This window comes from Gymnogyps californianus, chromosome 24 (genome assembly GCF_018139145.2).
Source record: "Gymnogyps californianus isolate 813 chromosome 24, ASM1813914v2, whole genome shotgun sequence".
Taxonomy (NCBI): domain Eukaryota; kingdom Metazoa; phylum Chordata; class Aves; order Accipitriformes; family Cathartidae; genus Gymnogyps; species Gymnogyps californianus.
The window spans coordinates 6,064,376-6,076,600 of NC_059494.1; the positions used below are offsets into that span (position 1 = coordinate 6,064,376).

At 43.5% G+C, this 12,225-nt stretch overlaps 1 protein-coding gene across 1 annotated transcript in view; it reads right to left on the reverse strand.

Annotated features, from left to right (window-relative positions):
* Nucleotides 1–12,225, reverse strand: part of LOC127025720 (ceramide synthase 4-like) — a 38,668-nt gene that overhangs the window by 20,221 nt on the left and 6,222 nt on the right. The window contains exons 3-4 of the mRNA XM_050910809.1: nt 10,249–10,422; nt 1,996–2,113 (exon numbers count right to left, since the gene is read on the reverse strand). Coding sequence (XP_050766766.1) covers nt 1,996–2,113; nt 10,249–10,422 — 292 coding nt within the window. The remainder of the gene's footprint in view (nt 1–1,995; nt 2,114–10,248; nt 10,423–12,225) is intronic.

The window sequence follows — 12,225 nt, forward strand, 5'->3', positions numbered from 1 at the left end:
CCGCCCCCGGTGCCACTGCGGGGGAGGAGGCAGAGGTATCCGGAGCAAAGCGGAGCCCGGGAAGAAGGGAGGGGTGGGGCAAGGTGTGTTTCTAAGATATGGTTCTATTTCTCATCATCCTACTCAGATTTGGTTGTCAACAAATTAAATTGGTTTATTTTTCCCCAAAATCACGTCTGTTTTGCCTGTGACCATAAGTGGTGAGTGATCCCTCCCTGTCCTTGTCTCGACCCACGAGCCTTTTGTTGTATTTTCTCCTCCCCATCCCGCCGGCGAGGGGAGGAGTGAGCGAGCAGCTGCGTGCTGCTTTGTTGCCGACTGGGCTCAAACCACGACAGGGAGGAAGCTAGAAGACTGGCTGAGGTGTAATTGGTGAATGGAGAGAGCAAGGCAGCAGCCAGCTGCACCGTTCTTGCTCCACGTCACACTGCTGTCAGGAGTGTCATGGTGAGGATATGCTCCAGTATCTCAGATTCTCTGGGATAAAAGTGCCAGCTTCAGTGCAGTGTGGGTGCAGGGAGAGCTGTGGGGAAAACCTAGTTGCAAGTTTTTGCTTGCAAGGCCTAGAAAACCTAGGCCTTGAGTTAGATCTCTGTGACAGTAGTTTTACTGAGAAATGTGCAGATTTCGCAGACAGACAGGCAAGAGGAAGGTCAGGGACCACCATACTGGCAAGTGTTCCTGTGAACACTCCTTCCCACTGCTGGGGAGAAAGGCTGGCTGCACAACCCAGATGAATGCCTGCATTTTTATTTTAGCCTCCATTCTTTTACTTTCAACCTGGTACTGAATGTCCTAGGGTTCCACATGCCCCACTGCAGTACGAACCATGCTGCGACAGCCTTGTCAAGGCAGCAACGTGTTCGCGCTAGGACTACCCCTTGGGACTGGAACTCCAGCCCCCTGCTCACACATCCTTAGTAAGGGTTAATAGCTATTGCTTCAAGGCCAAGAAGGCCTGCAAAAAGGAGCTGAAAGAAAATCTGATTCCTTTCCCTACCACAGGGGTCACAGCCAGGGACTTCACTGACAAGGTTAAATCCTAATACTGCCTGACAATTCACAATCCTGCCAATGCTTTTTGCCTCAGCAGCAGCCATTATAACTCTAGATTATCCTGCCAAGTTCTTCAAGATCACTCTTTTTCTCTCTCATGGGAAAACTACCCACCATTTGTGTTTGCGGTTTTCTGATGCTCCTTAAAATCTCTGTGATGACGGCCAAAACTTTAGTTGGCTTCCTGAAAGGCCAATCTCGAACTCATGGACTGCACAGCAACAGAATGACCCACCCCAGAACTAGGAGCATCAAGCAATTCATGCCTGCTAAGCTGCAAGGACTAGCAACGTGGGAGTCAGTTCAAGGCAGCTGATGTGACAGGGATTTGCTAATATATGAAAAGAAGCCATCACAGAATCACAGAATGGCTGGGGTTGGAAGGGACCTCTGGAGGTCATCTGGTCCAAATGCCCCTACTCAAGGAGAGCTACCTAGAGTTGGTTGCCCCGGACCATGTCCAGACGGCTTTTGAGTATCCCCAAGGATGGAGATTCCACAACCTCTCTGGGCAACCTGTTCCAGTGCCTGGTCACCCTCACAGTAAGAAAGTGCTTCCTGATGTTCAGACAGAGCCTCCTGTGTTTCAGTTTGTGCCATGTATAAGGCAAGCACAAGAGGGAACAGCAGCTGTCATTATTTCCTTTGGGAGAACACTTTCCTGTCCATAGAAGTTTGGGATTTAAATTTTTTGAATGCTACCTATAGAAAGCTGCTACTCCCACATGTTCAGAAGCAGAACTGATAGCTGATGGCATTCGCAGAATGACCCCTGTGGCTGGCTGGTGTCAGGTGGCCAGTGCTATAGTGGTTCCTGCTGCTTTGTTGAACTTCCAAGTATGAGTGGCATTACCAAACTTCAGGATTCCAAATGTGATTTTATTTGGCTAAGGACACAAGGGCTAAATCTAGAGGAAAGCAAAGGAAGAAAGGACTCACCTCTTCAGGGTTCTTGCAGCGTGTACTGTAGAATGTTTCCAGCATGGGGTTGGGCTGAGCTTTTGGTCTCTGCTTGTCTCTCACACCCAGTTTGATACTGAGGGGCAGGGCTATAGTTCTGCAAAACAAAAGACGAAGGTCCAGCCAAAAATAGAACAGTGATTTCTGGTATTGCAGCACTGTTAAAACATGATGTAGTACTGTCATGGTTTAACCTCAGCTGGCAACTAAGCACCACACAGCCGCTCGCTCACTCCCCCCCTGGTGGATGGGGGAGACAATTGGAAGAGTAAAAGTGAGAAAATGCATGGGTTGAGATAAAGACAGTTCAATAAGTAAAAGCCGCGCACGCAAGCAAAGCAAAGCAAAACAAGAAACTCATTCACCACTTCCCATCGTCAGGCAGGTGTTCAGCCATCTCCAGGAAAACAGGGCTCCATCACACCTAACGGTGACTTGGGAAGACAAATGCCATCACTCCAAATGTCCCCCCCTCCTTCTTCTTCCCCCAGCTTTATATGCTGGGCATGATGTCGTATGGAATATCCCTTTGGGCAGTTGGGGTCAGCTGTCCCAGCTGTGTCCTCTCCCAACTTCTTGTGCACCCTCAGCCTGCTCGCTGGGTGGTGTGAGAAGCAGAAAAGGCCTTGACGCTGTGTAAGCACTGCTCAGCAATAATGAAAACATCTCTGTATTATCAACACTGTTTTCAGCACAAATCCAGAACATAGCCCTATACTAGCTACTATGAAGAAAATTAACTCTGTCCAAGCCAAAACCAGCACAAGCACATAGCAGCCGCCTCCCACATTTTGAATCTAAGCACAAGTATCATGTCAAGCAGATAAGATAAAGAAATTGAGAAGAAAAAAAAAAAAACAACCTCAAACTTACAGCAGAAACAGTGGGACTTGTAGTCTACTGTCCTGAGCTCTATGCTGTAATATCCAAAATTACATGAGGTTGGGAAACGCTATATCATGCTTTGTCAACTTCTGAAGCCACTGTGCTTGGGCATCCCGCATTATGGCACAAAGTCCAGGCTTGCAGAGACAGCCATGATACCTATCATTGGTCTTTGGCTTGCTTGCAGCTAATGCAGAGTACCACACTGATGATAAGGCCTACATGTTGTTCACTGCTGAATCTAGAATACTGAACATACATGGCATCCACTTGAACTAAGGACTTGGCTCAGGATCAAGAGGGAGGCTCTATCAGATGTGTGGTATTAACGCAGAAGAAATGTCCTGCTGAAACAGGAGGCCACTTGGTCTTCACTGGAGTAACTTACCTCTGTTTTTCCTAACGCCAGTCAAACATTGGTTGTAAAACAAGGACATAGCAACCAGAAATCTAGTCACAAGGAATGGATGCTTATGCTAGCTGCGCATCTTCAGTCTTTCACAGTGAAACAATGCAAATTAAAAAATTTGCATAAACAGAAAAAAGTTACCAAGAGGTAACAAAACTGAGCATAGAATTGCTGTGCTCAACAACTCAACTCCTCCACTACACTCACTCTTCTCTCCCTCGGCAGCAGGAAACAGCCTCATCAATGGCGTGAAGTCCTGCATGGACACTGCACAAACAGGAAACCTGGCAAATCAACGTTTTAAAAAAAAAAAAAAAAAGGCCCAAATTAACTGCATTCTCCTTGAATTTCTGGAGGCTTAGTTGTTCCTTATTAATCACTCCCTTTTACACACTGCCACTGGCATGCAGTTAGTCTCATTAGAAAAAAGAGCAGACTGTCTGCCTATAAGCACTTTTCAGCACTGTTGCTGAACACCGAACACGCAAAAATTTCTGGAAAACCTTATCTCTGCATTTTGGAGTAAAAATTTTTTGCTTAAGGTGCTAACAGGTTCCCTGAACAGTTATTGGGTTATCAACTGTAAATCGGTGTTGAGGGTGGTTACGAGCTGACAAATACCATGCAGAGGAAGTGAGTGCTGAGACCCAAGCCTGCTCTGCCTGGTCAGTCTTCATGCTGTTCAGGCAGGTCCTCTGATCAGTTATCCCTAACGATTCAGACACGGAACAAGATTTCTTTTTTTTTTTTTTCTTTTTTTACTTTGCAGCAAAAAAGCTGCAGAAGCTACTTCACTATTAAAGATGTTTTACTTAAAAATAGTATGGGATATATTTATGACTGATTATATGGTGTGGTTGCTTGTGGTCTCTTCTAGCCATACAGCCTATACTCCATATGCGCACGCGCTTAGGGACTATTCTAGCTCAAGCACCCTTCCAGAAGGGTCTTTTGGAAGTTTTCTTTTCAAGAACCTGTTTCTTAATTTAATTAACACGTATCAAAAGCAACTTTATAAACAGACCACCTACCTAAGGAATGTTGTAACTTCCATTACATTAAGGTATAAAACACAGAATGGTTACACATTTTGCTCACTCGTGTACCAGCTGATTTCCACCTTTCTTTTGCACAGCCAGCCCAGCGGCCTGTATATCACTTGTTCTTTTTCATAATTTCTGGGAAATTCCTTTGGCATCACTGGCTACAGGAACATTCAAAGATGTACCAAGACCAAGGAAAAAGATATGTTTCTACCATGAGAGAAGGGCCAGGGGTAAGCGTGCTTGCTACCTACTTTCCAACAAGACACATAGTTATCACAAAAGCTATGTGTAAGCCTTGGTTAGTTTCAGTGAAATTCAGCAGCACCCTGGCATTGCTGCAACTGGCAGACTGCTGGATGGCAGAGGAATATAGCTATCATTGGGAATTTTGTTTTTTAGCTCTGATTGCTCACGTTTCAATAAATGTTTCAATTATATCTTATGATTTGTTTAATATCAAAGGGGTTAACAGTGACATTGGACCAGCAGGTTCTGTGCTAAGAACAATGACACAGTATTTCAATGATATCCGTAACTATACTGAAATTGAAAAAACATTTACCTTAAGCTCTGCACTAGCTCTTGGTACTTATATTAAGCGGTTCCTTGAAGTGGGCCTGATCTGTCTTTTTCAAAGGTAAGTCATTCGATACAAGCTCCTCTGAAGAGGAAGATGTAATCAAGTTCTGTTGTTGAAGAAGAACCTTATTGCAGCTTCTTATCAGTCCACATTGGGAACTGAAAGGTCTGAAATTTTCCAGACACATTAAAAAGAAAGAGAATGTTTCTGCCAGGTGTCAGGGCAGCTTGCCAACAAGTTTTTTATTGAAAAACTATTTAAATTATCCTGACTGATTTCTCAATTTTGTTTAACCCCTGTCTTCTCTCTCTTTCCTGCTGGTTTGTTACGGTCATGGCATAAAATCTTACTGTAACAGAAACAAGCCAGTTGCAGTTCATGAAGACAGGGTGTAATTAATCAAAGTGACAATTACTTTGTTGTTGAGGTTTTGAGCTTAACCATGAATTATGGGACCAATCCTACTTTTATGAACATCATTGGGAAATCAAGGCCTGAAATTCTTCCTAAGGGATGTTTGTACATGTTGAATGTATGCTCTGACTCAGTTTTCAGTTAAATCTGTTCCAAGGACAGCCCTTAGAGGATGATGCTTGTACTGATTTCAACATCACAGATTCATCATCTCAGTTGCAGGGCTAGTCTCATCATGGCAGTTTATCAGCTCTCTGGAAGACAGAAGAAGAAAGTCTGAGGACTAAACTGTACCACTCTCCACAGCAAGGTAAGGCAAGACACAGTCAGTGAGATGATACTCATCTCAAGCTTACTTCTTCATCAGTGAGCTTCTCTCACTTCATGGTTTACACAGGAAAGTTCACAGTAAGGCATTTTATTCAGTAATCACCAAAGAACGAACTGTCTTGTGCGAAACCTGCTGAAGTTGAAACTAAATGGACTAATCATGAAGGGGCATAAATTGATACTCCCCCACCTTGCAAAAGTGGGCTACATGCCTTCTGCAGAGGCTTTCAGAGTTAGCGTGAGATACAAGAAATAAGTTAACTTTGGGGTGGGGTTGTTTTTTTTTTTTCTCCCACAAATATTTTTGAATTTATAAGGGTGCCACTCTGCAAATATCTTCTAGTACTAAGAAATGCAGAACCAGTGACAGCAGCAACCAGAATTTCTATTCTTTGAACTGCACAATCTCTTTTAGCCTCATGCTTTCCTTTGGCAGAGGGCTATCCCTGTGCTCCTGGAATAGTCTCTACCTTCTCTTGCTTACAGGAGAATGCTTCACATCGAAGTTAAACTGACTGTTCCGTTTGATACAAGATCTCAAGTCACTACAGTGCTACCGTCCAAACTGAGTCAAGTCACTTCACAGTTTTCAATGAAATACTACAACGTGTCCCACATCTTTGCACAAAAAACCTGCCTATAGGACCTAACAGGAAGCTGTTTTCAGATCCTTCCTGATTATTGATCAACAACAAAAGTCTCTGTGCAAAATGAATTTCAGAAAGGTAAATTTCAAAATAAAATACTTGAAAAGGGTGTCCTCTTCTATCTTTCTTCTGGTTCTGAGTTCAAGTATCTGTTCCCTGCAAATCAACAGTATCCCTTTCTTTTAACGTACAACACAAGGCTCACGTACTGTCGCAACCCTCCTAAGAGGAGACCTAATCTTTCCGACTAAAATCCTCCTCTAGTGCAATTTGGGAACTACTTGGATTCAAATTCACTAACATTGGCTTTCAGTTCCCCAACATCCAAAAATCACTGGTCAAGTCCAAAATCAGATGATTAAATTGTATGTAAATTCTGTTTTTCAACTTTCTGCTTTACTACCCTTCAAAGTACTCCAGCTTCCACATTTTCCTAACCATACAGACAAGAAACACTTCGCAATAGAAGCTGTGATTCCTTCAGAATCATAGCACTCCAAGAATTTGATTTTTACGGAAAAGGGTCTTAAACATTATAGAACTAGAAGAGAAGCCGACATCCCTGCTTGCAGGCCTATGTCCAGGGAAAAGTTCTGCTAAGGTATACAGGTACTTAAAATCAGGCTCCAAGTTACGGGTGCAGGACATATCTCCTACTCACAAGCACAATCTGGAAACATCAAAGGAAGGGGAGAGGTTCCCAACTTCTAGGTCCTCTCTTTTGTCAGCACATCAGTACCTACCTCCCCCAGCACCTGCTGCAGTCCGTGTTGTGGCAAAGACTAGGAGCACTGCAGCAGGAACAAGCTTTCTGCTCTCCAGCACTGAATGCCCCATTTTCCCACCTTCCCCAGAGCAAACTGCCTCACAGAAGAGTTGCTTCACCGAAGGGTGAGCTCTTTCTTCTCCCCCAGGGCTGCACCCACAACCTCCTCCGCTCTCCCAGGCCCCACCCAGCTACCACACGTCCTCTTCCCACAGCCACCGCCTAATCCACGGAATAACTGGTGGTTAAAAGGATGTCGCTGTCTCAGTTTTTCCCAGTTCAGCCAGCAGGTGCCAAGGAGAGCAAAATCCATGCTCGAGGAAGCGGGGTCTTTCCCAGGTTTAATCTCCAAACCAAGAAGAGGGAACCAGTGGCCAAACACAGTGGCTGATGCAGCTGCTGAATGAGGGATTGCAGAAAATCCTCTGGGCTTCTTCTGCCTCTTAGTATTTTCCCGGAGTTCTGACACAGATAAATGACATGAACACATTACAGCATTTCTGAATTCCCAGAGCAGGCAGCACCAGGAACACAGAGCATATATAGAGAAAAAAACGCTTTACACCCAATGCACAGTTGCAAGTAATAGGCGAGGGCAGAATAAATTGCCAGAGGCCAAGCTAAAGCCACCAAAACCAAACCTGTATACTAGTTACGTACACGCATTTTGACCCACGGACCAGATGTACAAAGCTACAAAGTCAAGGCCATCTACATGAAGAATGAGAAATAACACATGCATCCTTTCAGTCTGCAATTCTCAAACTTTGTGCAAATTATTTTAAACAGGGCTAGCGCCACTGTACATACAAGGTAACGGAGCAACGGAGGACTTGATTCATATCTCCCATTCACTAGGGGAAGCTTTCTTCTCAGGATGAACTGAACATGGAACAGTAACGACTGAGAATGAGAAAATGTCACGCTGAAATAAATGACTGCAGAGAGTTAGGACAAACAAGAATACAGGTCAGAACACTGGCTTGTAATTTGCATAGGTAAGATAGTGGTATGATTATAGGTTTCCTGGACTTGTAAAATGGGCTTGTGATATTATCTCTTTTTAAGGGTGTGACAAGAAGCTTTTACTTAATGAAGTTTGTGAATCAAAACAGCTTTAAAATTAATGAGTAGGACCAGGCCTGTGGAAACTCTCCCAGCTGAGGCAGCGCTTGGATGGGAAAGAAAAAAAATCTTTTTACCTGGCCATCAGCATCTTAAAGCAGATGGAAAAGATATTTAGATTGACTAGGAGCAGTGTGGCAGGAGGAAGAGGAATGGACAGAGTCACAGAAGCACAGAATCGATGCTGAAAGGAACCTCTGGAGATCATCTAGCCCACCTCTGCTGCGCAAGCAGGGTCAGCTACAGCAGGCTGTGGAGGGCTGTGTCCAGCTGGGTTTTGAGTAACTCACAGATGGAGAGTCCACTCCCCCTCTGGGGAACCTGTTCCAATGTTTGATCACCTTCACAGTAAAAAAAGCATTTTCTTCTGTTCAGATAGAGTATCACACCTTTCCGTTTGTGCCCACTGCCTCTTGTCCTGTCACTGGGCACCACTGAGAAGAGTTTGGCTCCTTCTTCCTGTTCGTGTCTTGTACTGGGGAGCCTAGAACTGGGCAGTCCTAGTCAATGCAGGACGTGGGGGCTAATCTCCAGCTTCACATTGCAAATGCGTCCAAGTCACCAACTGACGGTGCCTACGCGAAGGAGTACTGTATCCAGCTGTGTCTTGCAGATCAGCAAGGAAGAAATGTGAGTCACTTGTGTTTCAACGGTTACCTACAGCACCTTGGTTCCCACATCAGTGGAGGTAACCGAGACATCTATGTCCCCAGGGAAGTGCAGGATAAAATCCATGCAATTTATGGAATGCACACTAAACATTGTTTACAAAAAAGAGAGCTGGATTCCAATTTTGTATCATCATAAAATGATTATTTAAAGAATCATTCACGCATTTGTGTTTACTTAAAAATACTAGCTATAATTTTTTTTTTTTAATTAAAAACATTCTCACAGCAGAGCTCTGAATCATTTCAACTTCTATAAACTTTTCCAAGCTGTCCTTGTATCACAGAGAATCTGGAGAAGAAACATCTTTCTAGCCTACAGAGGTCTGCTTCCATGTTCTTGTGCAGCCAGATGACAAAACCATTTTAATTGTCTTTTTTCCCTACTTTGTAAGCTTAAAACCATTGTAGATTTGATTAAACTACTTCAAAAGACTACCTCTTCAATCAGCAACTAGGAATACGGATTTTTCAATCCAGTGAAGACCACTTTGAAGAGTATTCAAAATCATGAAAGGGGACTTACTCTGCAGTCCTGACAATGGCCGGCACTATGGTAAATCTCAGTTATCCACTAGCAAATCATGTGGTATTGCAGACCACACTAACTATTGACTAAACTGCATAAAGCAACAGCACCAGCTCAGGTGCTTTATGAAACTCAGAGTCAACGACCGCTGTAGGATTTCTAGCTACGCCTTTGCCATAACCCCCAAATTTTCTGTGCTGGAGTAATATGCAAAACACTCAAATGGCTCTGGCCAGAGAGAAGCAGCTACAAATATCTCTACATGGCACTCCCAAGGAAATGACACTCCTGAACCCAGAGCAGTGGTCAGTAAAATGCATACGTTCGTGTGGCTGTGTGGTGCTGATTCTGAGGTCAGATGACTCAGCCCAGTCTAATGCATCTTATTCAGGCTTCTGTCAGATGCGATAACCCAGATCCCCATTACCCAAGATAAAGGAGACTTAACTGTATTTGGGTAGCCTTAACATGATTTCTGCTGCACTCGACCCAGAAACAGCAAGCAATGTGCAACAGAACACAAAAGAGCATGTCTGCCTTCTAAAACACAAGCATAAACCTCATCTAGGGCCTACCTGTTTTACGTGCAGGAAGTCACATTGCTTATAATTAGACCTTAAGGGTAGGGTTTGTGTTCTGTATTCAACACACTTCTTTAGCCAGTACACAGGGCTGGAAAGAAAGGGCTGAAAAACATACCTCAGCAGACTTTATGACCTGGAGTTTCTGTGGACCTCTTCAGTCATACATCGGCACAGACTACAAAGCCAGCTTTTGGCCTCAGACTGCCAGCATTATCCCTAAGAAACCCCAAACAGTACTAAATAACTTACCTTTCAAAGGCACATCGAATGACAACCAGGATTAAAGCAAAAGGGATACTGAGCAGGAGATCATAAGGCTGAGGGTAATGGACGTCTTCAGACTCTTGCATGTCCTGCCAGGTGATTCCTGGGGGCAGCCAGAACTCATGCTGCCACAGCCACTCATTCAGAGAGCGTGCCATCCTGGAAGGAAGACAGACCAGAATAAACTGAAGACAGCCTCGCACACAGCAAACCTGTCGGCACAAGCCAGTGAAGCAGAGGAAGGATTACACCCTCACTGAGGTTGCATCTGGCTGTCAAAGCAGAAGAGGTGTGGAACGCATCAGTGCCCAAGGAACTGATAACCTGCTCGCAGATTTTTACTGGGTGCTCGGTGACTGCTGACTCCTGGCACAGAACCAAAAAAGGGCTAAAATGGAGATAAGTGCCTCAGAATTCAACTGAACATTAGTGTCGTTCTCAGCAAGATGTATTGAAAAGTTTTAAGTTTACTACTGCAGCTTCTCAGGTTCATAGGTTCCTTTCTACAGGACTGACAGCTTGGTATCCCAAGGATGTGGCAAGTCTGGTCCAGGGCTGGCTGCCAGCTGGCCTTTTATATGTACATATCCTTATTTTTCAGTCTTTGATCTTTTGTATTTGTTTCCATTTATACATTGCAATTTCACTGTGTGGATGTGTGTGTATGTACGCATTATAATTAATATTATTCTGAGATTTCTCCTTTAAAAAAAAAAAAAAGAAAAAGAAAAAAAGATCTATCTTCTGCTTTAAATGATTAAGGAAAGTACTTCCAGGTAGGAATTTTTGTGCTAAGTGGTAAGCTGGATTCTTAATGTAATTTTAAAGACCATGCCTGCAGGTGGGATTTACATACATGATCAGAGAATTCAGCAGCATAAAAGACGGTGGAATGGGTGTAACAAAGCATTCAACATGAAAATACTGTTGCTAGATAATTCTACCTCATATACAAATATGAGCTGCACTGCCCTCCAATACAGGCTGCTCATTCTAGCTGGTCACAACAAATATCCCAAACACAAGCTCTGAACAGCAGTCAAACAGACTCTGTGCAGGCACAGAATAAGGAAAGGGGAAGCATGGGAATGAGATGCCCATTGAGATAATCTGAACAGCACACGGGAAATGCCACATTGCAAAACCAAGGGAAAAAGCATATAATTTCAGTGTCTGACCTGAGTATCATAAAGCTTCTCACCCAGCGAAGGCCCAAACCCTGGCCCATTTTCTGCAGGGAGAACTGCCTAACAAATAAAAAATGAATCATACATTTGATTTTGAAGATATCTTTAATTCATAAGTAGTTTCTTTGTTAGTTAAACTGAAGATCTACCTTATTCCAGAATTTTACAGAATCTGAGGGATATTGTCCGAATTGTAACCTCTTTTCTTGATTTGGACTTTATTATTCCTCTCAATGTGTCTTTTGATCTGACTACAACATGGAAGAACAGGACTCTATTTCTTCAAATTTGACTCATTTCTCCTGGAGCATGCACAGCCAATTCAGTATGATGACAAAGCTGATTACAAATACAGGTGTAACTGATACCAAGTGGATGCAAACTTTCTGACCATTTAAGATATACAAAGCAGAAAAACACTTTGCCTTTTTCCCCAAAGAAAAAGGAAAAACATCTTACTAAAAATACATTCTTCTCTCCTCCTCCCTGCATTCCCCGATTTCAGCTTTTGATACCCAAACCCACAACATAAAAATACCTTGTAAAAATCAAAAGCCTGATATACTGCAGAACTACAACCAAAGGAAGTGGCAGTAAGGCTAATATCCAACTTCACTAGCACCAAAAAGAACATCCAGGTCTTTTACCAGCTTTCAGTTTGACAATAATCACAGTATTCTCTTTCTGGTGCAGCTTCTGGGACTCTGGAAACTGCTGTTTTTCTCCCACTTCCAGGCTGTTCTCCATTCCTTCTGCTAGCTCTCCTTCCATCCAG